We start from the raw sequence: 26,330 nt of genomic DNA, 5'->3' as shown, positions 1-26,330 counted from the left end.
GTTGAGGCTCTCAGATTCCTTAGTTGTGGCTCACGGGCTCCTGAGTTGTGGCGTGCAAACTCTTAGTTGCAGCATGCATGTGGGATCTAGTTCCCTGACCAGGGATCAAACCCACATCCCCTGCATTGGAAGGCAGATTCTTAACTACTGCGCCACCAGGGAAGTCCCTCTACCGGTTTTATTATTGAGGATATCTAAATAGCCTGGGATTATGTAGTGATTCTGTGGCAGGGCTAGCAGTAGCATTTACAGCTTGTGAATTTTTTGTCCTTTGATACTTTTCCAAGACTGTTTCCAAGGTGGATGGGGCTTTTTCTCTGTTCCTAACTCCAACATTGAAGTTATTATCTTTGCTGGGGTACTAATTTTAGACCTTCATGGCCTGGAAAATGCTTTTTTAAAAGATGTGAGGGGGCTTCCCTGGTGGCGCAGTGGTTGAGAGTCCGCCTGCCAATGCAGGGGATATGGGTTCGTGCCCGGTCTGGGAAGATCCCACATGCCGCGGAGCAGCTGGGCCTGGGAGCCATGGCCGCTGAGCCCGGGAGTCCAGAGCCTGTGCTCTGCAACGGGAGAGGCCACAACAGTGAGGGGCCCGCATACCGCAAAAAAAAAAATGTGAGAAGAGTAATGGTATAAAGTAGTACATCTCAAACTTTAATATATGACACCACTTAGGGATCTATTAAGTTGCAAATTCTGATTCTGTGGGTCAAGAGTGGAGCCTGAAGTTCTGTGTTTCTAACAAGTTCCAAGGTTAAGCCAACGCTGCTGGTCCTCAGATCATACTTTGAATAACAGAGGTATAAACTGTGCTGTCCAGTACGGTAGCCCTTAACCACATGTGGCTGTTGAGAACTTACAGTGTGACTAGTTCAGATTGAGGTGTACTATAAAATATATACCAGATTTCAGAGGCTTATGAAGAAAGAATATATAATATCTCAATTTTTTATATTGATTTCATCTTGAAATGATAATATTTTGGACATACTGGGTTAAATAAAATAGATTACTAAAATTAATTTTACCTGTTTCTTGTTAAATATGGCTACTAGAAATTTTTTTTTTTTTAATTTGTTTTTATTTTTGGTGGTGTTGGGTCTTTGTTGCTGCTTACAGGCTTTCTCTAGTTGTGTCAAGCGGGGGCTACTCTCCATTGTGGTGCGTGGGCTTCTCATTGCAGTGGTTTCTCTTGTTGCGGAGCGCGGGCTGCAGGCGCGCGGGCTTCAGTAGTTGTGGCACGCGGGCTCAGTAGTTGTGGCTCACAGGTTCTAGAGTGCAGGCTCAGTAGTTGTGGTGCACGGGCTTAGTTGCTCCACAGCATGTGGGATCTTCCTGGACCAGGGATCAAACGCGTGTCCCCTGCATTGGCAGGCGGATTCTTAACCACTGTGCTACCAGGGAAGTCCCTGGAAATTTTTTTTTTTTTTTTTTTTGGGGGTACACGGACGTCTCACTGTTGTGGCCTCTCCCGTTGCGGAGCACAGGCTCCGGACGCGCAGGCTCAGCAGCCATGGCTCACGGGGCCTAGCTGCTCTGTGGCATGTGGGATCTTCCCAGACCGGGGCGCGAACCTGTGTCCCCTGCGTCGGCAGGCGGACTCTTAACCACTGCGCCACCAGGGAAGCCCCCCCTGGAAATTTTTTAATGGTACATATGTGGCTCACTTTTGTGGCTTCCATTATATTTCTATTGGATAGTGCCAGTATAGAACATTCCTGTCCCGAGACAAATCCATCTGAACAGTATTGGTTATATAAAAGTAATTATAGTTAGGATCTTGGCTCAAGTAGTCTTTAGTGATCAGAAATATAAATAAGATCTTATAAAAATGCTAGCACATTGATGCTCAGACATTTTTTATTTACAGGCAAATTATAAAGCACTTCACAAATGTCCCTTGACCCTCATGTTCTGCGGTAACATTTTGTTATATTTGTCCTTACTGTTAATGGAACAGATTGTAAGAGATCTTTGCATTGAGCATTGTATCAATAGTATATATACTCTTGGTTGTTGAGAATAAGGGACTAATGAAAGCAGGTAATGGCAGAACAAATCAGGACAACCCAACAACCCACAAGGTTTTCCATTAGCCTTGGTTTTCGTTCCATGCAGATGGTGAGGTTTGCTGAATCTGTCCAAATATGTAGGTTGCTTCAAGCCTGACTTTTGCCCTCAAAGAGCTTTAACAAGCCAACTGGGGAAATGGATCATTTTGAGAAAAATTTTAAGTGCATAATAGTGTGGTGGTTTTATCAGCAGACACATACAGGGAAAAGTAATGGCTAAAGACCAACAAGTCATGAATCTGAATAGGTTATCTGGGGTCAGATACTGAAGGGCCTTGAAAGCCAGAGGGCATTATATGTATCATGCATCTTTCCCTTGTGCAAAAATACGGATACACTTTGTAGAAGAAATCAAGCACTATTCTTTATGAACCAAGTAAATCTTAATTTCCCCTGCTCAGAAAGCGTATGTGGGACTTCCCTGGTGGCACAGTGGTTAAGAATCCCCCTGCCAGTGCAGGCGACGTGGGTTCGAGCCCTGGTCCGGGAAGATCCCACATGCCGCGGAGCAACTAAGCCCATGTGCCACAACTACTGAAGCCCGCGTGCCTAGAGCCTGTGCTCTGCGACAAGAGAAGCCACCGCAATGAGAAGCCCGTGCACCACAATGAAGAGTAGCCTCCACTCGCTGCAACTAGAGAAAGCCCATACGCAGCAACAAAGACCCAATGCGGCCAAAAATAAAATAAATAAAATTTTTAAAAGGAAAGAAAGAAAGAAAGCATATGTGATTTCCCATTGACAGCCAAATGAGTATGGTCTTAATATTTTGTCATTCAAGACCGTCCAATCTATGGCCACAACCAGTACATCTTTCTTCTATCTCTTTCTACCCTTTCCTCTGTCCTGTACCTTTTTTTTTTTTTTTTTTTTTGAGGTACGCAGGCCTCTCACTGTTGTGGCCTCTCCGGTTGCGGAGCACAGGCTCCGGATGTGCAGGCTCAGCGGCCATGGCTCATGGGCCCAGCCGCTCCGCGGCATGTGGGATCTTCCCGGACCGGGCCACGAACCCGTGTCCCCTGCATCGGCAGGCGGACTCTCAACCACTGCACCACCAGGGAAGCCTTATCCTGTGCTTTTTAAGTCTTTTTTTCTTTAACTGTTTTATTCTTTCTCATAACCAATTTTTTCTACGTAGGGACCCCCTCCCCTGCAAAATTTGTGTGTGTGCACACACACCATGCTGTCTTTAAATATCCTGCCCATCTTGATCTCACACCTGGTTATGTAGGGTTCTCCAAACCTACCACTTTTACCTTGAGCCATTGTACCTATTCTGTCTTTTTTGTTAGACAATAACTCCTAGAATGCAGGACCAGGCCTGCATAGTCTTAGTCTTTGTACTGCTTTACAGGTGGTCCTGACTTAGAGCGCCTTCTCTGACTGCTAGTATGGATAGTGTTAAGGTACCTGAATTGAAGAAACGTGTGTCTAATAGAAGTAGCAAAAGCTTTGTTTGAGACGAGGGCAAGAATACAAAACACTTTAAATTTTAATTTTGAATTAACCTTTTATGTATTTGTCAGTTTTGTTAAGTCAGATTATTGATATGAATTACATAATTGATCAAACTCATTTTATTCTTAGGTATCTGGGTACTCTCAGCACTCACAAGACATAAGAGCCAGAAACTGTGAATCAGAAAAAAACTGATTTTTTTTTTCTGTTTTCTATTATATATTCAGTTAGCATTTATTGTGTTCTTACCAATCTGGGCGTAGTGCTCAAGAGTTAAAAACTACTTGTTTTCATGGTCTCTGTCCTCAAGGAACTCATGGTCTTACAGACAAGAGAGATACATGAATGTCCAGTTGATGGTATGAGACAGGAGGTAGCGGTGTGTGTACCTACAAGCAGGACTATTGGAGTCTGGATCCAAGTTCTGATTTTGGCTCCAAAAAAAACTCTGGTGGCTTGTTTTCTAAGGGAGAATTTAGCTAAAAACAGTGAGGTCCTCTACCAGATATAAGAAATGTGTAAGATTTAAACCAGTTTTGTGAATAACTCTTTAATAACAAATATCCAGTCAGAGTTGAATCTCATTGTCTTGTGGCTTTTTTCTTTTTTAATAAATTTATTTTTGGCTGCGTTGGGTCTTCGTTGCTACGAGCGGGGGCTACTCTTTGTTGCGGTGTGTGGGCTTCTTGTTGCGGAGCACAGGCTCTAGAGCGTAGGCTCAGTAGTTGCGGCGCACAGGCTTAGTTGCTTCGTGGCATGTGGGGTCTTCCCGGACCAGGTCTCGAACCCATGTCCCCTGCATTGGCAGGTGGACTCTTAACCACTGTGCCACCAGGGAAGTCCCTTTAAAAAAAAAAAAAGATTTCATTTTATTTATTTTGGGCTGTGTTGGGTCTTAGTTGCTGCATGCGAGCTTTCTCTAGTTGTGGCGAGCGGGGGCTACTCTTCGTTGTGGTGCGCAGGCTTCTCCTTGCGGTGGCTACTCTTGTGGCTCTAGGTGCATGGGCTTCAGTAGCTGTGGCACGTGGGCTCTAGAGCACAGGCTCAGTAGTTGTGGTGCACAGGCTTAGTTGCTCTGCGGCATGTGGGATCTTCCCAGACCAGGGATCAAACCTGTGTCCCCTGCACTGGCAGGTGGATTCTTATCCACTGTGCCACCAGGGAAGTCCTCGTGGCAATTTTTTAAACCATTTGTTGGTTTGAATCAGAATCCAAACAGGATCCATACACTGTGATTGCTGTATCTCTTAGGCCTCTTTTGTCTATATCAGAGTTTCTCAACCTCTGCACTATTGATTTTTGGGGACCATTAATTCTTTGCTGTGGAGGACTGACCTGTGCATAGCAGGATGTTTAGTAACATCTCTGGCCTCTGCCAGAGCATCTACTAGATACTGGTAGCACACCTGCCGCAGTAGTGACAACCAGAAATGTGTCCAGGCCTTGCCAGATGTCTCTTGGAGGCATAGTTACCCCAGGTTGAGAACCACTGATCTGTAGGTTCTCCCTCTACCCTTCCCATTTTTTTTTTTCTCCTGGTGATTTATTTGCAGAAGAAACTGGGTAGTTATTCCTGCAGTTTCCTTCAGTCTGAATTTCATGAATTTCATCCCTGTAGTATAATTTAATATCATCTGTCACCAGTTTCCTGTTAATTGGTAGTTGGATCTAGAGGCTTGATTCGTTTCAGATTTTTTTGTTTTGTTTGACAAGACTGCTTCATAGGTGGTATTCCATTCTTCCATCAGGAGGTAAATAATATCTGTTGTGTCTTTTTGTAATATTAACAACCACTGGTGCCTAATTCATTCATCAGGGGTCTTTTTTGTTTAAAATGTATATGTTTTCAGTTAGGCAAATTTTATTTTATATAATAATCTGTGTTCTCCCTTAATAAAGGAAGGGGAAATGGAAGGTGAGGCGGTTGAAGCCATTGTGGAAGAGTCTGAAACTTTCATTAAAGGAAAGGAGAGAAAGACTTACCAGAGACGCCGGGAAGGGGGCCAAGAAGAGGACGCTTGCCACCTACCCCAGAACCAGACTGATGGGGGTGAGGAGGTCCAGGATGTCAATAGCAGTGTACAGATGGTAATGATGGAACAGCTGGATCCTACCCTTCTTCAGATGAAGACTGAAGTAATGGAGGGTGCAGTTGCTCCAGAAGCAGAGGCTGCTGTAGACGATACCCAGATTATAACCTTGCAGGTTGTAAATATGGAGGAACAGCCTATAAACATAGGAGAACTTCAGCTTGTGCAAGTACCCGTTCCCGTGACTGTACCTGTTGCTACCACTTCAGTAGAAGAACTTCAGGGGGCTTATGAGAATGAAGTGTCTAAAGAGGGCCTTGCAGAAAGTGAACCCATGATATGTCACACCTTACCTTTGCCTGAAGGGTTTCAAGTGGTAAAAGTGGGGGCCAATGGAGAGGTGGAGACGCTAGAGCAAGGGGAACTTCCGCCTCAGGAAGATCCTAGTTGGCAAAAAGACCCAGACTATCAACCACCAGCCAAAAAAACAAAGAAAACCAAAAAGAGCAAACTGCGTTACACGGAGGAGGGCAAAGATGTGGATGTGTCTGTGTACGATTTTGAGGAAGAGCAGCAGGAGGGTCTGCTGTCAGAGGTTAACGCAGAGAAAGTGGTTGGTAACATGAAGCCTCCAAAACCAACAAAAATTAAAAAGAAAGGTAAAATGAGTTTATCCATTATACTCTCATAAAACCTTTTCGGGATAAAGCACATAACACAGTGCCTGTGCAGGTTATTTTACATTAAATGCATTTATTTTAAAGATTGTGATGTGGGCGCCAGTCTAAAAGTTTTTCCAGATTGAGTACTTCTTAAGTCCTGAAGAGAAAGAAGTAAATCTATTAGTGGCATGAGATAATTATAACTCAATGTGACTTAGTTGGCTTTAGTTATAAAAGGCTAATGAAATATATTTGTGGAAGTTTAAGATTAGGATTAATCTTAACACTTTGAAACCCTGCAACAAGTAAGTGTTTTATTTTGCACATAGGTGTAAAGAAGACATTCCAGTGTGAGCTTTGCAGTTACACATGTCCACGGCGTTCAAATTTGGATCGGCACATGAAAAGTCACACTGATGAGAGACCACACAAGTGCCATCTCTGTGGCAGGGCATTCAGGACAGTCACCCTTCTGAGGAATCACCTTAACACACACACAGGTGGGTGCTGGTTAAGAATGTTGGGGGTGGGGCTTCCCTGGTGGCACAGTGGTTGAGAGTCCGCCTGCCGATGCAGGGGACATGGGTTCGTGCCCTGGTCCGGGAAGATCCCACATGCCGCGGAGCGGCTGGGCCCGTGAGCCATGGCCGCTGAGCCTGCGCGTCCGGAGCCTGTGCTCCGCAACGGGAGAGGCCACAACAGTGAGAGGCCCGCGTACCGCAAAAAAAAAAAAAAAAAAAGAATGTTGGGGGGCTACAGCATAGCAAAGGTTTAAACTTGGGTTTTAAATATCATTTAAGCTGATTCCAGTGGGAATAAGAGTGGGAAGAATTTTTGTTCTTTCTTATGGTACCCTCTTTGTGATCTTGATTTATTGTAAGCAGATGGACTTAGTTATAGGCAAATGTAAAGAAAGTTTAGTGGAAAATAATCTAAATTTTATAAGGATGGTGATTCAGAAAAAGATTTTCTGTGGTAGTTAACCTATAATATTTCCCAAAGGTATCACCACTGTGTTGCTAAGGTTTTAACAGCAATGACAAAAACTAACCCCCCCTAAATTCCCAGGCAGTAATTGCCAGGCATCATGAGGAAGAACATTAGAAATAGAAATGAAATCCTACCTTTGTAAAAACTATGGTTTCTGGTTGTTTTACGTCAAAGAAGATAATTCATAATCCCAGAATGGAAAATTTAAGGCACCATTCCAGCAATTCAAACATTTATTTATTCATGGTCCACACATACTTAATACTCTAATATTAGCTTCATGTTGGCTGCAGTCATGTTCTGGGGTCACTAAAGAGGAGAGACTATGGGCTAAAGCTCTCTTTAGACTCTCTTCTGGGCTCTTTATACTTTTGGCGTTGGCATTTGGCTGCAAGTGCTAATAGAAACTTCTTTCACCTAGTTCTTCATGCAGAATAGCTTTCCTCTATCCAGATTCTCCACCTCGTTTTATATAATGATTCTTATTTTTTATTTGATGTGCTGGTTGTCTGATGAATGTGATCAAGTAGGGATTGGCCAATGAGCAGTATACTGTGCATTAGTATATTTGCTAATGTGACTTGGTCACTTTTCACCAACTACCTAGTTTCTACCCAGACACTTGATAATAATATTTTTTATTTGGTAGTTTGAAACCCTAGGGAAAGGGCATATGACTACATGAAAGCAGCTGGCCACATTATAGGACTTGCCAGAACGGGAGTGCCTTGATGTGGGCGCTGCATGTCATGGTCTAGTCCTCAGCTTTGAAAATAAGAAATTCAGTCTGTCTGGTTATTCAGGAATGATTTGGCAGGACTAATTCATACTAACCAAATCCTCAAGAGTCAGATTCATATCAGAAAATCAGTTTATGTGGAGGAATATACCTTTTTATTTTCTAGATGCAGTTGTATTGCATTCTAGGGGGCGCCTTTGCCTATGTCAGGATGCTGTAGCAATTGAAGGGTGACTTGGTGAGCCATGGACCTTGAGCAGAGGGACATAGGCAGTCATGTGGGTCAACCCGATGAAAACTCCTGTCCCACAGCAGTGTCCACTTCTTTCCTAATTGCCATGCTTATGTCTACCAGAGGCAGGTCTCTTTCTCTCCCCTAGATAATACTAGGTAAACATTGGAAATTCTTTGTTTTCAACTTACCTCGTCCTAATAGAAATGGATGTTGCTTTCCTTCTCTTGTTAGTGGTTGTTTTACTTACCTGTTTGTACCACCAGACTATACATTTTTCATAGATAAGAACTCTATCCTTCACTCTTAATCCTCAGTGGTAGTAAAGAAGCAAATTGAGCAAATGAACATTCTTTGGAACTTTCTAGTTACTATCATATCCAATCACATTTCCCTCTCCAGTGTTTTCTCAATCTCTGGGAGAATCATTTCTGCAGATGGCTGGACCCATTCATTACATTGTGACTCTTCTTAATTCCATTCTCAAAGGTAGCCTTTGATTTTGGTGTTTGAGATTACCTTGCTGTTCACCCCTTACCCACAGCCCACAATTACAGATACTCCCTAGTTTCTAAATAATAACCTATGAAGGTAGCACTGTGTTCTACTGTCAGCTTTATCTCTTTATTATCATTATTACCTGGGCAGGATATTTTCAGTGCAGTGTTCAGAATATAAAGTGGCTAGAGAAGATCTACTAAAGTAATGTTATGTTATGGGGCTACTATGGGAAGACATATTAAAAACAGTAAGATTATCTCAGTGAAAGAAAAAACAAAACAAATATAGAGGGTATATTATTAGTTCATAAAAATATTTAAATATTCCATGATTTGACTTTCAGATCACAGAATATTAGATATTGATGTTTGAAAATGATCTGTTTAAATCACATAACATAAAAGGCAATACTACTTTATAAAGCCTTTGATAGAATACCTAGAATACCTTATCAAACCAAATTTATACAGAAAACATGTTATTATATTTGTATTTTTTTTAAAGAAAAAGTTAGTCAATATGGACAGCCCAGTGGCCCTATATGTATAATCATAATAACAGTAAGATTTGATGTGCAAAAGGATCTTGAATCAAATAACTATTAATTCTGTGGCCCGTACTTGATAAAAATTGAGGTTTAAAGATGTTGTATATTTTTTAGAAGGGTTGAAACAGAATGGTGTTTCTGTTAACCTTTAATCCATAGTGACCAGAATATTCACAAAATAGGGGTAAAAAATATTTTGTATTCAAAGGCAGCATACTCAGATGGATAATTAAGAGAAACTAAATGTTTGGCATGTGTTTCTAATATTTTGGGGTTAGTGTTGTAAAGTCAGCTGGGCTCACCCATAGTTTTTGGAGCTACTCTCAGGGAGGGTTGATGAGATGACCAGGGTCCAACCTCATGTAGCAGTTGTGTCACACATTGAACTCTGTAATTAACTGTGCCCTTAATCTTGTCTTTCTTTTATACCCTCCTTTCTCTAGGTACTCGTCCTCACAAGTGCCCAGACTGCGACATGGCCTTTGTGACTAGTGGAGAATTGGTGCGGCATCGTCGTTACAAACACACCCATGAGAAGCCATTTAAGTGTTCCATGTGCGATTACGCCAGTGTAGAAGTGAGTATTCAGCTCCTTGTTGGATCCTCTCTGAAGATCATCATGATTCCAATATGAACTGTCCTCATACTGACTTAATACAAGATAGAAAATCTTGCTAGATTACTACACTCCCACTCCCCCTCCCTACCACCAAAAAAAAAAAAACCTGTAATGAGTGTGAAAGGTTTTCCCATTAAAAAAGAGCAGTAACGGGACTTCCCTGGTGGCGCGGTGGATAAGGCCCAGGTTCAATCCCTGGTCAGGGAACTAGATCCCACATGCATGCCACAACTAAGACCCGCAACCAAAAAAAACACAAACAAAAAGGAGCAATAGGAACTTCCCTGGTGGCACAATGGTTAAGAACCTGCCTGCCAATGCAGGGGACACAGGTTCGAGCCCTGGTTCAGGAAGACCCACCACAACCCCACATGCCTTGGAGCAACTGCGCCCATGTGCCACAACTACTGAGCCTGCGCTCTAGAGCCCACACGCCACAACTGTTGAAGCCTGCGCACTCTAGGCCCACGTGCTGCAGCTACTGAGTCCGTGTGCTGCAACTACTGAAGCCCGCGCATGTAGAGCCCGTGCTCCACAATGAGAAGCCACTGCAATGAGAAGCCCGCGCACTACAATGAAGAGTAGCCCTCGCTCGCCACAATTAGAGAAAGCCCACACGCAGCAACAAAGATCCAACGCAGCCAAAATATAATTAATTAATTAATTTTTAAAAAATCATCTAATAAAACAGAGCACTGATCCACATATTATTACAGGCAAGTTCTACCAAACTTCAAAGAAGTGAGTAACTACACCAAGAGCACTTCAAAATGGAAGATTTTAGGGACTTCCCTAGTGCTCCAGTGGCTAAGATTCTGCGCTCCCAATGCAGGGGGCCTGGGCTCCATCCCTGGTGAGGGAACTAGATCCCACATGCTTCAACTAAAAGATCCCACATGCTGCAACTAAAAGATCCTGTGTGCCATAATGAAGGTCCTGTGTGCCACAACTAAGATCCTACGTGCTGCAACTAAGGCCCATCAGCTAGCTAGCTAGCTAGCTTGCTTGCTTGCTTTATTTATCACCTTTATTATTTGAGGCTACACTGTTACCAAAACTGGATAAGGATACTTCCAAAAGAAAACTGTTTCTGTTTCTCACAGCAAAACCAAAATTCTAAGTGAATTAACAAACCAAATTTGGTAATAGATTTAAAAAATAAGTGATTACTAAATAGAATGTATCTAAAATGCAAGAATAATTCAGCATTAGGATATTATTGGTTTGTACTACACTGAGACATTAAAGAAAAACCATATCATTTCTATAGGTTATTGAAAAATCATAAAATTTAATACTTATTACTGTTTAGAGTTCTAGCAAGTCAAGAGTAGAAAAAAATATCTTTAGGGACTTCCCTGGTGGCGCAGTGGTTAAGAATCTGCCTGCCAATGCAGGGAACACTGGTTCAGCCCTGGTCCAGGGAGATCCCACATGCCGCAGAGCAACTAAGCCTGCACACTGCAACAAAGAGCAGCCCCCACTCGCTGCAACTAGAGAAAGCCCGTGCAGCAACGAAGACCCAATGCAGCCAAAAAAAAAAAAAAATTTATTATAAGGAGTATATACTGGAAACCTATAATAAACCCAGCCTAATTAACTCTGAAACACTGGAAGTATTCCCATTAAACTTTGGAACAAGATTTCCATTCCTACTGTTACCATTTCAACATTGTATTGGAAATCCTAGCTAATAGTATAAAATAGTAAATGAATTATAAATGGAAAGACAAAACTGTCATGTCTTGCAGACATATTTGCTTACATAGAAAATTCAAGAGTATTGGCTGAAAAACCTAAAGCAGTAAGAGTTCATTTGGGTGGTCAGATCCAAGATAAATACACAAGAATCAGTGACTTATTTATACAATATCAATAGTAGGAAACAGCTTCAAACTCTTAACAGCAATAAAATGACCTAGGGATAAACTGAACAGCAAAAAACATCTGATACCTACCTGTAAGAGGAAAACGTCTCACATTTTTCCAAAGGACATAAATAAATACACATTTCAGCTTGATTCTAAATTTCAGCTGGAAGAGTAAATATGAATGACTAAGAAAATTTTGAAAAACGAATGAGGGGCTTGGGCTTCCCTGGTGGCTCAGTGGTTAAGAATCCACCTGCCAATGCATGGGACACGGGTTTGAGCCCTGGTCTGGGGAGATCCCACATGCCGTGGAGCAACTAAGTCTGTGCACCACAACTACTGAGCCTGCGCTCTAGATCCCATGAGCCACAACTACTGAGCCCACGTGCCACAACTACTGAAGCCTGTGCACCTAGAGCCCGTGCTCCACAAGAGAAGCCACCGCAATGAGAAGCCTGCACACCACAACGAAGAGTAGCCCCCACTCGCCACAACTAGAGAAAGCCCGCACACAGCAATGAAGACCCAACGCAGCCATAAATAAATGAATAAATAAATTTAAAAAACAAAAAAAAGAATGAGGGGCTTGTGCTATTGGCTGTTTGAAAACTATATGGTAAATGAAGACTGTGATATTAAACAAATAGTTTGTTGAAAAAGAATAGACCCTTGTGTATATAGGAATTTAATATATGATAAATAGGCAAGTTTTGGAAAGAGAATTATTCAGTAATGCTGTTGGGACCATTCTTTAGCCTTACAGTGTGTGGAATTTGACTATATAGCACTTAGAAATACAGGGAGATTTTAATGTAAAAATTGGAACACTTTTTAAAATTTTCAAAGGAAACATTAGTGTTCAAAACACTTAGAGTCAAGTTTGAAAGTCACTGTTCTGTTGGAAAGGTACTTAATGAAAGATGAAAAGCATAAGTCCATAGTGAGGAAGGTGAGAGGCCCCTGGTGCCTGGTCTGTTAGGGAAGTGCTGATGATAGGAAGAGAGACTTAAGGGAATTAAAATGCATTTATTAACTTGGATTCAAAATTTGTTAGAAAATTGATACATAAATAAGCATGGATTATTTTAAAACTATTATGGAAAATTTCAAACATATGTAGAAGTAGATAGACTAGTATAATACACCCCCATGTACCTATCACCCAGCCTAACAGTTAATAATAGCCCATCTTGACTCATCTATGCCCCTATCCATTTTACCCTTTTCCCTTGGATTATGATAGGGATTTGAGAGGCAACAGTTAGAAATAATGAGGAGGAAGAAATACTGTCTTTTAGACTTCTTCTGTATTATGAACTGCAGTGTCCAAAAAATAAGCTTTTGTGCCTGACCCACAGTATTCTCATGTCACAGTCTATGTTAACGAAAGTTTAAGAGGTTCGGTTGCTTTTGTGTTTCAGGTCAGCAAATTAAAACGTCACATTCGCTCTCACACTGGAGAGCGTCCTTTCCAGTGCAGCTTATGCAGTTATGCCAGCAGGGACACATACAAGCTGAAAAGGCACATGAGAACCCATTCAGGTAGGACTTCTCCCTTCCTCGTATTAATGAACCGCTTTTTAGTGGATCCCGTGGGACCTGTGAACCACCACATGCCCCTATTAGTTACCCGAATGGAAGCTGGCATGAGAGTAGTATATGATTGATAAATGCTTCTCTGGCATATCCTTGGAGTTCATTGCTCTGAATATACATTGGAGAATGGAAAGTTTTTACTGTTAGAAGAAGTCTGGGTAGGTTACATAAGTAACCCAACTTGTCAGTTTTCCAGAGTACTCTCTTTTCCTAAAAAGAAAATCTTGCAGGTCCTCCTGTCATCCCATCTGCTTTCCCCCAAAGGTAAGTACTGCTGTAGGAACTACTCTTACTAAAATGTGAAGGACTCTGTGGCAGAGCTGGGCAAAGCAGAGGTGGTGGCCATAGTTTGGGACTTCTTTTCCATCTCTGAAGATAAGCATGAGCCAGGCAGTGGGCCTGAGCCTCATCCTTCCTAAATTAAGAACTGTAGATTCTCTGTGGATTAGCACATCTGCCACCTGGATTACCCTCCAATTAAATGATAGTATTCAGTTATTTCATCTAAGTTGTTCATTTTGTATTTCCTTTTAAGGGGAAAAACCTTATGAATGTTATATTTGTCATGCACGGTTTACCCAAAGTGGTACCATGAAGATGCACATTTTACAGAAGCACACAGAAAATGTGGCCAAATTTCACTGTCCCCACTGTGACACTGTCATAGCCCGAAAAAGTGATTTGGGTAAGTAAATTAACTAGTGGCAAATGAAAAATATATTTTGACAAATTTGTGAAAATAATGGAGATCACAAATTACTTCCTTCATGTAAGTTTTGTGAATGTGAATGGCCTGCTGTTTAATAAAAGTCATTGCTTAGGTGCTAGTGATACTTTCTTCTGTCTTCTTTCTCTTACTGAAGCTAGACTACAAGATTCTTCCCTGACTATAGCTCATCTATAAATTAATGGCAGCTGTAATGAGAGAAAACAGTATAATTAAAGCCCCCAAATAGAGAAGTGACATAGTATGATTCGAACTAAGGTCAGTTGACTTCAGGTTTTTTTCACAATATTTGTACTTTAGGTAATGGGACTGTTTTTATTGGTTTGTTGATAGCTATATATCTGTGCATAATTAAACTAGAGTTTATATAGAGGCAGAGTTCGGTGGTAGAAATTTTAGTATGACCCATATTCTTTTTTTTTTTTAAAAATAAATTTATTTATTTATCTATTCATTTATTTGTGGCTGTGTTGCGTCTTCGTTGCTGCGCGCAGGCTTTTTCTAGTTGCAGCGAGTGGGGGCTACTCTTTGTTGCAGTGCGTGGGCCCCTAATTGCAGTGGCCTCTTTTGTTGCGGAGCACAGGCTCTAGGCATGCAGGCTTCAGTAGTTGTGGCATGCACGCTCGGTAGTTGTGGCTTGTGGGCTCTAGAGCTCAGGCTCAGTAGTTGTGGCTTACGGGCTTAGTTGCTCTGCGGCATGTGGGATCTTCCTGGACCAGGGCTCGAACCATGTCCCCTGCATTGGCATGCATGCAGATTCTTAACCACTGCACCACCAGGGAAGTCCCATACTGTGACCCATATTCTTAAAGATAAGGTCACCTGGATTTATCCCTTTGTTTTTATTATTTAAAAGAGATAAAAATATTGCCCCAGTCTGTTCTTTATCCAAAATTCATTGCTCCCTGAATAATAATAATAATATAAACTTAGATAAATTGTACTTTCCAGGTTGTCTTTTACTTTTATTTTACTTCTTTACTCATTTGATCTTCACAACTACCATATGAAGTCATCAAGGTATATTCTAGCTTTATAGATGATGAACAGATGTCTTGACCAAAGCTACACAACACAGCTTATGAGTGGCAAAGCTGGGCTTGAGTCCTCTCGAACCCTCTAGAGCTGTTTCTCACACAGGGGAGTACATAAGTACCCAGGTCATATCAGGATCATACTGAGCCACAGCATAAACTTGGCCTGTCTTTCTGCAGCATTGGTTATACTCAGAAGGTTTTGAGTAAAGTTATACAATTGAGCTGGTGTCTTAAAACATTTTTACGTTAATATGACTATATTGAACAAACTGTAGACTGACTAACGTTTTTAAGATGAAACTGTGAACTTGAAGTAGAGGACTTTGGGCTCCACATAAGATCCAGTGGGTCATGTGTTCATCCTACTCTGCTCTTGAAAGGACTTTGTTAGAAAAAATTAAGAGGTACTGTCCTCAGGTAAATGAAAGAGTTTTACTGTTCGCACTGTATAGAAACTAAAACCTAAACCAGTAATATCTCATGGCAGTGTGTGAGCTGTTAGGCCCCTGTTTGAATTATTTAGTTTTTTTTTTAAGTTACTCACTTTCATGATGCGAATAAAAACCTTGAGTGTTTTATACTTGCATGAAACCCCTTAGACCCTGCATAACAAGTTCTTTATGAGGCACTTAATTGCCTAGGAGCTGTCAAATAATAGTTATCTCCCAAAACTTCCCAAACAAGTTTGTGTTCCCCAAAGCAGGTCTGATTTCACACTAATATGCAATAATTAAGATTCATCATTTTTGGGACACAGGAAAGCATGGAGAATCTTGACAGACCTACCAGAGTCAAGATTCACCTTCAAATACTTACTGCTTGAAGTCTTTTTTTTTTTAACTGAGGTATAAGAATAATTCCTACTTTACAGAATCATTATTGTAAGTATTTAATAAGAATGTATGAGAGAAAGTCTTTAACTATTAAGTCTGTATCTGAGGACCAGAAGGGGAAAGTTGAGGCCTAAAAATTATTTAGAATAATATATGTGTGTATAAAAGGCCTTCATATAGTGAACATGTGTAGAGAGTTAAAAGTGAGCCATCCCTTTCCCCTACCTTATTTCCATTCCCCAGAATTGGCCCTCTTTAAGTTTGATGTGATATCACCTTGATTGAGCAGATTGGTAGCACCATAAATTCATGATCCCAAATGCAGCTGGGCTCCTGAATAATCCAGCTGTTTGTCCTCATCAATTGTGCTCGCATTCTCCTCAGCGAGTTTGTCCATTCATTCATTCATTCCACAAATGTTTGGGTGCCTGCGATGTGGGAGGTTCCATGACAGAGTAGAATAAATCATTGTTAACTTTCTTTAAACCTCTGATCTTCCTTCCCTTTTCTCTTTGCCTCCGTGGTCTCAGTATGTAACCTCTTTTCCTACTTCACAAAAAAATAAAGGCAACAGGTTGAAACTTCACATTTCTTGTTATCAGATGTGTAAATCTACTTGCATTCATCCTCTTTCCCCATCTGCTACTAGAGAGTTTGTGTCACTCTTCTTGTCTGTGGCCTGTCCCTTTGCCCTGATCCCACTCTCCTGTGTTCTTGGCAGCCTTTCCGTGGTCAGGTATCGCATCTTTACCTTCATTTTCATGTTCTCACTCCTTAATCTTTCGCCTCAACTCCAAATGTGCTTTCATCTCTCTTGTCTTTTTTTAAAAAAAGTCTTTCCCTTCTAGGTTTAACTCTTGTTTCCTTTCTAGCCAATGCTCATGAAGAGTTATATCCCTCACAGCCCTCTCTTCCTCAGCTTCTAGTTTCCTTCCCATCTGGCTTATACCCATCACTCTATAAAGTGACTGACTGAGATCACCAATGACCCCACATTGCAGAATGCAGGAAACGTTCAACTCCCCCATCTGCCTTGATCTCTTAGCATCATTATTCATAGCGGGCTGCACCCTCCTCCTTAAAACACTGTCTTCCTTTGGCTTTCATGGCACTACATCCTGTTGGTTTTCTTCTGATTTCTCTGACTGTTCCTTCTCAGCCTTCTCTTGTTTTAATCCTTTTTCCTCTCATTGGCCTTAACTGTTAGGTTTCTTAAGGCATGACCCATACTGTTTCTTTCTTTGCCTTAGTGATTTCATCAGTTCTCTTGGTCTCACTCAAATCCTGCTCCAAATCTGTCCTCTGATTTAGGCTTATGTACCCATCTATTCCTTGCCATCCCTATCCCTACTTGATATCATTGGCATTTCAACTTAAACATGTCCAAAACTGAAGGTCTAAAAGCCCTTTACTCCCTTGTCCCAGAGATAAACACAGCTTGGGCTTCAGCCTTGTTCCACTATTCCTTGTCTCAGTAAATGGCCCCACCATCTGCTCAGTTTTCCAAGCCAGAAACCTGGAGGTCATTCCTGATACCCACCTTTCTCTTCCTCACTCTCTGGCCAGTCACTCAATCCTGTTGATTCAACTTCTTAGGTCTCTCATCACTCTTAGTTCTTCTCCTTCCCTCCGTACCCACTGCCATCTCCTTTATCCAAACCACCACCTTCTTTCACCTATCCAGTTTCAACGTCTCAACTAGTCTCCCCACGTCTGTTATTCTTTTTATTCATTTTCTGTATAACAGCCAGAGTAATTATTTTAAGAAGCAGAAAGAAATGTATTCTTAACTCTTTGAAATGCTTGTTTGTGTTTTCACAAGTTGGACCGCGCTTTCTATTTTGCTTTCAGGTGTCCACTTGCGAAAGCAGCATTCCTACATTGAGCAGGGCAAGAAATGCCGATACTGCGATGCTGTGTTTCATGAGCGCTATGCCCTCATCCAGCACCAGAAGTCACATAAGAACGAGAAGCGCTTTAAGTGTGATCAGTGTGATTACGCTTGCAGACAGGTAGAGCCTTTCATAGTTAGAAAACGGTTGATGTCCCATTATTGTTAGGTTTTATCAGAGGGTTTTTATATACCTTGTATGGTGACTATTTTTAAGGATATTTTCAAACGTGGTTTATGAGATTGTCACCGAAGGTCCTGCTTCTCGATTGTATCATGTCTGGTTCCAACTGACAGTTTTATTCAGTCACACCTTCCCCTACCCTCCACCTGCTCCAGGCAGACTGCTAGCTTTTCTCAAAACCATGGGAAGTAAGTCCCGGACTTGAGAGAAGGGAAGAATCTGGTTCTGGGGCCTGATGCTTGGGAGTGATCTACAGAAGCAGCCCAGCAGGAGTGAGCGTATCTGTCCTAGGATTTGGGGAAGCAGTTTTGTACCCCAGTATGGTTAACTTTATCCTCTCAATAAGCAGCTTTGAGCCTAGACCCTTGGGAGAGAAAGGTCTTGTCAGCTACACACACATAGATGGTGGCTGAGGTAGCAGCCCTAGGACAGGCTCTGAGACCTTCCCCCACCCCACTTTCTTTCAGGAGAGGCACATGATCATGCATAAGCGCACCCACACCGGGGAGAAGCCTTATGCCTGCAGCCACTGCGACAAGACCTTCCGCCAGAAACAGCTCCTTGACATGCACTTCAAACGGTATCATGACCCCAACTTTGTCCCCGCGGCCTTCGTCTGTTCTAAGTGTGGGAAAACATTTACACGCCGGGTAAGAGTCAGAACTTTACTTCCTGTCTTACAGTTCTTGATACCACGTTCTTGAGCTTCCACTGCAAAGCAGGGCAGTTTTTTCCACTGAGCTTATAAATATAGAGATGAACTGTCATTTGGAAAAGGGTCAGTCATCCCCACCTTGAGGTTTTCTGTCCATGTGTGAACTCTTCCACTGATGGGGAACTCAGTATATTTTTTTTTATTTATTTATTTGGCCGCACCATGTCTTAGTTGTGGCCTGCAGGATCTTTGTTGCAGCATGTGGGCTCTTTAGGTGCATCATGTGAACTCTTAGTTGTGGCATGTAGGATCTAGTTCCTTAACCAGGGATCGAACCCAGGCCCCCTGTTTTGGGAGCGTGGAATCTTAGCCACTGGACCACAAGGGAAGTCCTGGGAACTCAGTACTTTTTATTTTTAACAGTTCTGTCCTGGATCTTCACTTAGGGCCATGTTTGTCAGGTCTGCACAGGACAGGGAGGTTGGTCTGATTCTCCCCTGCTCAGAGGATCCAACCTCATCTTCTGAGCAACTCTCCTCTCTTGCCCACCCTTGTCTCTCTCCCTGCACCCTCCAAATGGAGACCATTTCCTCTGATGGGGAGAGTATGTTCAGGACACATTTAGCAGATACTAGAACATTGAGACTTAATAGGATTCCCCCCCAACACCCGCTGCCCCCCAGTTGTTTTTTTTATTAAACTAAAAGAGAACTTCCAATTTTAATCTTACCTTTTTTAGTAATGTGAAAGAGGGTTTTGTTCCTTTTGTTAGAATACCATGGCAAGACATGCTGATAATTGTGCTGGTCCAGAAGGTGTAGAAGGGGAAAATGGAGGAGAAACGAAGAAGAGTAAACGTGGAAGGAAAAGAAAGATGCGCTCTAAAAAGGAAGACTCCTCTGACAGTGGTAAGTAACTTGTTTCTTGAGTTAGTTATACATGGCAGGTTTTGGTGCAGAATTTCCAGTGTATTTACACATGCTGGGATACAGAGATAAGCCAGTCTCTCATACTTCCTTTAAACCTCTAATCTTCCTGATGTGTGTATATATTTACAACAGCAGTTAGTTTATCCCTGGAGCAAATTTTCTTTTTTTTTCTTTTTTTTTTTCTCATGGCATTCCATTGCTTGATAAGATATTATATATTATGTTCAGTTAAAGCCGAAGCAAAATTAATATCTTTACTCAATTTACTCAGATTAGTGATATTCTAAGGCCAGCAGAGTTTCTTTTCTATGTTCATAGCTTTTACATTTAGGAAGCTGGTCTAGATTTGAGCAGTGAATCTAATGGACATGAAGAAGGTTGCTTAAGCATCCTGACCAACTTCTGGTTTGACTGCCTGTGTCAGCCTAGCCTTGAGATGTGTTGATCAAATCCATGAAGGTCAGCCTTTCTCTTCCTACCTTAATCTCTCCATTTATAATTTAAAACTTTGCTTATTTTCCTACCATTGATGTTCTTTGGGGTGTTAGTCATGAAATCCAGACAGAAAGTATATGCGTTGTGGTGCTAGACTCATGAAAGGGGTGGCAAACAAAGGTGTTGGTAATGTAGGAATCACGTTTGATTATACAAACTTATTCCATAGTGTTAGGTTTTATAATGTGGATACTTGGGCTACTGGCAGCCAGTTAAGAAGTCACATCTGTGACTTAAAGATTTAAGGTTTTTGTGGAAAAGGATGTAGAGGGGTTTTGTTTTGGAGAATGCACTTATAGATGATGCCTAATGTGTTTCTAAGGAGTTCTCATTTTGTCTTCTGCATTGCTTGTCAGTAGAAATAGTGGGGAAGGAAATGAAATTTCTGAAAATGTATTAAAGAACTTATGTTACTTTATTGGTTTTATTATCAAACTTGTTCATGAAAGTACTAGGGTGTTTTTGTTGTTTGTTTGTTTGTTTGCGGTACACGGGCCTCTCACTGCTGTGGCCTCTCCTGTTGCGGAGCACAGGCTCAGCGGCCATGGCTCATGGGCCCAGCCGCTCCGTGGCATGTGGGATCTTCCTGAACCGGGGCACAAACCTGTGTCTCTTGCATCGGCAGGCGGACTCTCAACCACTGCGCACCAGGGAAGCCCCAGTACTAGGTTTTTAATACTTAAATCTATAACAAAGTCCCTTTTGTTTTTTTATCTTAATAAAGACTTCACTTTTCTATTCAGAACTTTAACTGTTTCTGGGAGAATATTCATCTAAGCATAAGAGTAGTTTATTTTTTGCTGCCTTTTTTAGTAGAAAATCTATTTTAAGCAATATCTTCATTCACTCGGTTTTAAGTGAATGCCTCTTTTAAAATGTCACTTTGCTTAATTTTTATAAAAGCGCATCACTCTCTACTGAGAATTTTGTGGGATCCCTTTGTTTGCCTAAGAAATTGAGTGGACTGTTGGGAGGTGCCAAGGAATGTCAGAGGGCCTCAAGTACCAGCAGAGATCCACAGATAACCTTGAGCTTCAGGATACCTGTAGTTGCTCTTCGTTGCAGAGCCTCCTACTCACAGACATTGTCCCATACCCTTTTTTCTTACGGTTCTTCCCTGTTCATTTCTGTGGTTCATCTCCCAACAAGACCAGTTCTATTCTCTAATTGTACTTTACCAGAAGCATCTTTCACCTGCAGAGTTTATTGACAGTTCCTAATAGGTTTCTACAGTTCCTCCTTTTGTCTTCTGCACTGCTGGTTTGTACAGCACAGTGTTTGGTTTTGGACCTCATACCTAGTGTCTCTCTTTTTTTTTTTGCGGTACGTGGGCCTCTCACTGTTGTGGCCTCTCCAGTTGCGGAGCACAGGCTCCAGACGCGCAGGCTCAGCGGCCATGGCTCACGGGCCTAGCCGCTTCGCGGCATGTGGGATCCTCCCAGACTGGGGCATGAACCCGCGTCCCCTGCATCGGCAGGCGGACTCTCAACCACTGCGCCACCAGGGAAGCTCCCTAGTGTCTCTTTATCCCAGAATTTCTGGGCTGGTGAAGGCCACACAGTCATATTTGTTCCCTCCCAGAAGTTCTGCCTGTTGGCCATCGGCAGAAATTGACCAGCAGAGTCTACTGCTATTTTCAAAGGCTTTTTGCCAAAGTCTCTCCCAGCCAATAAGCCTTTGACCCTATTAACCTTCTTTGTGTGCTTTTTCCCCCAATTCTGACTGAATTTGTTTAGTTTTCTAGGCATTGGGCCAACTTAGGCAATTAGGGGGCTTGAATAACTTCAGCAGGAAAGCGTGTCGTCCTTGACACTCTGCCACGTACCAGTACGTTCCCCACATTTTCACTTAGGATTTCAGTCACTTGGCAAATAAGGCATTTTGTCCTGAAGATCAGGCATTTACCCACAGACTTCTAAATTTAAACATTTGGTGCTAGAGAAAGAGAATGTGCTTGTAACCTGCATTTCTTGGAGGAAGGCAGATGGGGTACATTTTGTGCCTTGGCAATGGGGGAGGGGTAGCAAGAACTCTTTGGTTGCCTATAGGTGTGGGCAGCAGAACAGCCCCAAACTGTGGTTAGTTGTGCCTTACAAATCACTTAGCCTCTCTCTATTTCTATAAAATGAGGGTAATATCTCTTATTTAATGAAGCCTAAATGGAATAATGGAGAATTTTTAAACTGTGATGTACAGTGTAAAAATCAACTGTGATTATGTAGTAGAATGTAAGTTACAGAGCACGATTACAGACATTATCTCAGTCCTTGTGATCCTTGGGAGTGCTTTAGAGATTACACAAGGAAACTGAGGTTCAGTGTGGTCATGGTCCCAGGTCACACACTTAGGAGATCTGAGACTGAAAACCATATTATCAGGCTCCTCGTCAGTGTTCTTTCTATAGTAGTTCCCTCTCCTTTTATGTGATAATGGCAGTCGGGAGAAGGTAAGGGAGTTAAGAATGACCTGTTAGGTTTGGAACAGCTGGGAATTAAATTAAATCCCAAAACTTGGCCTTATGCTTTTCCTAGTAAATAGGACCTCACGGTGCTTCAAGAACTTCATACACACAGACATGCATGCACACCTTCTACCACTCTTCAGGGGTCCATATCAGGCTTAGTGTCCTGCTTTATCCTTGTGTAGTAGGTAGAGGGAACATTTGTTTCATTTTCAACTTAGAACACCATTTGTGGGTTTTTTTAATATAACTGGCATATTGTGGAGTTGCCTCTAAGAATTCAAAACTCAATATTCTGATATCTAAAGCTTAGAGAAAAAAGTAATATCCAGTCCACATAAAATATGAATAATAGTATTTGGGTTGATTTGCTTATTCTGCATCAATACCAGTGTACTCTGTTAACACTGATAACAAAGATTCCAGTGAAAGCATTTTTAAATGGGGTTTTAACGATGAAAATAAATACATAACTAGACTTCACAGAATATGTGATTATTTGTGTGTTATTTTTTCTTCCACCACTCTTCTCCTTGCCCCACTACCTCTTCTTCCTGATTTCATGAGAAGAAAATGCTGAGCCAGACCTGGATGACAATGAGGATGAGGAGGAGCCTGCCGTGGAGATTGAACCCGAGCCAGAGCCTCAGCCTGTGACCCCAGCCCCACCACCTGCCAAGAAGCGGAGAGGACGCCCCCCTGGCAGAACCAACCAGCCCAAACAGACCCAGCGTAAGTTGACTGTCTCAGCACAGCAGGCTGGCGTCCTCTCCTAACACGTGGGGAGGCCAGACAGGTCATTATTCTTTGGGTAGATGGGAACTGAGCCATGAGAACAAATTAAAGTCACACTGGGAACAAACTCTCAGGAAGCGATTTTTTGGTTTTTACGGAGGAACATCTCTAGAGGCCTGTTAGGTTTCAGTAAGAGAAAATCCAGAGTAGAAGGGTACTTATGTTCTACAAGGTGGGCACTGTTAATGTGGGAGAGTTTTACAAAACAACCAGAGTCATAGTCAGCTGGCAAAATTGATGTGGTAATGAACGTAAAACAGCCAAATTTTAAAAGATAGAGGGAAAAAGCAATTTCTGAGCTGACACTGTCCCTCCTAAGAAATCCAGGCTGGTGGATTCTATTGCTGGCCTCCTGATTTATGAGAGGACACAGAGGAGGTGTTCACCCTCCACGTCACACCACGTAGCAGTCCTGTACAGGACGTGGCCCTTGTGACAGCAGGCTCTGCAGGGTCTCAGATCTCTGTCCTATTCATGAATCTCCTAAAAGCTGGCAATTTTTTTTCTTTCTTTAACAAATACAGGGTTTCATCTATTTTTTTAACATGCTCCCTGAGCCCCGTGTCCAGATGTCTTATTGCAATGGGGTGGTTGACTCTAAAGATCCCGGGAACTATTTTGCCTACACACATTTGAGTGAGTGAACTGGCGGGAGGGCCCTGGGTGTTGGGAGGACTTCAGACTCAAAAATGTCAGGTTCTTTGCTATAGGTGGGTCATCTCTAAAACGGACCTACATCCCACACTCTGCGAAGTATTCCTAGTCCCGCACCATCTGCATTTTTTGCCTGTCTCACACACAGTATTATGAAGCCCAAATTTATGACATAAAGGAAAACTAAGTTTTTTAATACGCAATTTGGGAGTCATATGAAGAGGAGTGTCAACATTTTGTTCTTTGATAGTATCTAGAGTAGTGGGGCTTTGTGTATGGCCGCATTTTAGGTTATTAGGTCTTTTTGATTGACTTTCTCTGTATCGAATCTAAGGCTTTCCTGTGTTGCTGACATTCATTTAGTGTCAAGTCTGAAAAGACCCTTGCAATCCTTGGGGGCTTTAATGGAGCATTTGTTTTGTTCATGCTCTTCTTTGCCAGCAACAGCCATTATTCAGGTCGAAGACCAGAATACAGGTGCAATTGAGAACATTATAGTTGAAGTCAAAAAAGAGCCAGACGCAGAGCCCGCAGAGGGGGAGGAAGAGGAGCCCCAGCCAGCCGCCACAGACGCCCCCAACGGAGACCTCACGCCCGAGATGATCCTCAGCATGATGGACCGGTGATGGCGGGGCCTCGCTCGTTGCCAGGACTGCTCTGGGCTGTGTTTAAACGGCCCGCATCTTAATTTTTCTCCTTTCTTCTTTTGGCTTTGGGAAAAGCATCATTTTACCAAACATACTGAGAACTAAAACTTCAAGGATGATGTTAGAAAAATGTGATTTAACTAGAACTTGCTGTTTGATGTTAGCAAATAATGGAATGTTCTGAGTCCCTGAGGGTTTACTGTGAAGTGCTGAGGACAGTGTTGACGCCTAACTGGTTTTCTTAGATGGAAACAGAGACATTGAACCCTCTCTCTTGCTATGGTAAACCACTCCAGAAACCACCACTGGGTTTCCCAGAGTTCTATGGTCTTCTTCCCAGGAGAGTTTTTAATTGTAAATGCAGACTTGGGAAGGACTTAGACTTTTAAACTGGTTTTTGCTTTTGCTTTGCCCTGACTCTCTTTGCTTGGAGTCAGTTGCACACCAGTAGTATGGCATGCTACGATTGGTTTCTGTCCTGAAGACTTTGCCTCTTTCTTGGCAAAGTTTCTGGTATGGTCAAGCTTGTAAATAACTTTTTTTACATTTTAATCTTTTCCATTAATTAAGAAGTTGAAAAGTGCAGTGTAAGAAAACCCAGCATTTTAATTACTTGCAAATTAAGTTTCCACAGACTGTAGTATGTAAATGTTGACAAGGAATTGGATCACAATCATGTAGCAGAATGGCACCCAGACTGCTGCCCGCTAGTGACGGACACCCACATGGAAGATCATAATTTTCCAGCCCATGGAGCCAGCATTTGAACCTTGTACAATTAACTTTGTTATGATTTCCCATCTACATTTTCTTTGCTTTGTTTGTAGCTGAATTTTGTGTTTTATACATCCTCTGTTAAAGCAGAAGGGTGATTATGAGTGGGTCACAGCAGCTCTTAAAAGCTGGGCCAGAAAATTTCACTAGGTCAGTAATTTAAACTTTGAATCTTCAAAAAATAATAATGTGAAGCAAAACCAACTAAAAAGTGATTCTTGCACATGAACTGTCACATGTTTAAAATGTGTTTTTTAGAGAGCCTCAGTCTTGCTGATTTCAAACACTTTTTTCTTCTGTGTATTGCTTTTAAGAGAGCCATCAGTTAGGTATCAGACTCTAGGTTGATGCATTTTGTACTTAGCTGTACTGTGTGATATTTTTCATTATTTTAGGACGCCAACATGAGACCTGTAATAAAATATGTAATGGGGTTGAAAGCTGGGGAGGAGGATCTACTGCTGTACAGCTAATAAATCATAACGGATTAACAAGTGCTCCAAACACTCCAACTTGTGTGATTCCTGCTTAACGAGGGGCCCAGAGGGGTCTATGTGCATAGCCTCAGGCGGTGCAGGCCTCCTCGCCCTTCAGACGCAAGCTATGTTTCCAGGATGACCACTTCCTCTCTAGCAAATGAGAGATGATCTTGGCAGGTGATGGAATATTGAGTGCATCCTGCTGCAAGTTTCAGTGCCCCAAAAGTGGTATGTGAGTAGAGAGGTGAGTGTATACAGCTGCCAGCCCCATGATCCAACTGAAGAGCCGGTTGCCTGTGGTAGAGCAGGTGGGTCACAGAGCTTAGAGGAGAAGGGGCTGATGGGAATCTCTGGCCTCGAGATCTCAGCTCAAGGAGAGCTGGGATCAAAATACATTGAGCTCTGCCAAGTGCAGGGGAACAGAGAGAAGCTGGGCCCAGTCTGCCCTAGAG

General features: G+C 42.1%; 1 protein-coding gene across 4 annotated transcripts in view; it reads left to right on the top strand.

Annotated features, from left to right (window-relative positions):
• CTCF (CCCTC-binding factor) overlaps positions 1 to 25,890 on the top strand; it is a 49,213-nt gene extending 23,323 nt beyond the window's left edge. For 2 of the 4 annotated variants that reach the window (XM_082863397.1, XM_082863396.1), the window contains 10 exons: positions 5,430 to 6,219; positions 6,552 to 6,722; positions 9,675 to 9,808; positions 13,143 to 13,263; positions 13,853 to 14,002; positions 17,766 to 17,926; positions 18,457 to 18,639; positions 19,417 to 19,552; positions 23,100 to 23,261; positions 24,420 to 25,890. In XM_082863397.1, the coding sequence (XP_082719523.1) occupies positions 5,439 to 6,219; positions 6,552 to 6,722; positions 9,675 to 9,808; positions 13,143 to 13,263; positions 13,853 to 14,002; positions 17,766 to 17,926; positions 18,457 to 18,639; positions 19,417 to 19,552; positions 23,100 to 23,261; positions 24,420 to 24,604 (2,184 nt within the window). In that variant the 5' untranslated portion in view covers positions 5,430 to 5,438 and the 3' untranslated portion in view covers positions 24,605 to 25,890. The remainder of the gene's footprint in view (positions 1 to 5,429; positions 6,220 to 6,551; positions 6,723 to 9,674; positions 9,809 to 13,142; positions 13,264 to 13,852; positions 14,003 to 17,765; positions 17,927 to 18,456; positions 18,640 to 19,416; positions 19,553 to 23,099; positions 23,262 to 24,419) is intronic. The other 2 variants (XM_082863398.1, XM_082863399.1) reach the window with 2 other exon arrangements.
• Positions 25,891 to 26,330: the final 440 nt, after the last annotated feature.

Source organism: Leucopleurus acutus, assembly GCF_964270905.1.
Source record: "Leucopleurus acutus genome assembly, chromosome: 20".
NCBI lineage: Eukaryota > Metazoa > Chordata > Mammalia > Artiodactyla > Delphinidae > Leucopleurus > Leucopleurus acutus.
The sequence above is the reverse complement of the archived record's forward strand: the minus strand, read 5'-3'. Positions and strand labels throughout refer to the sequence as shown.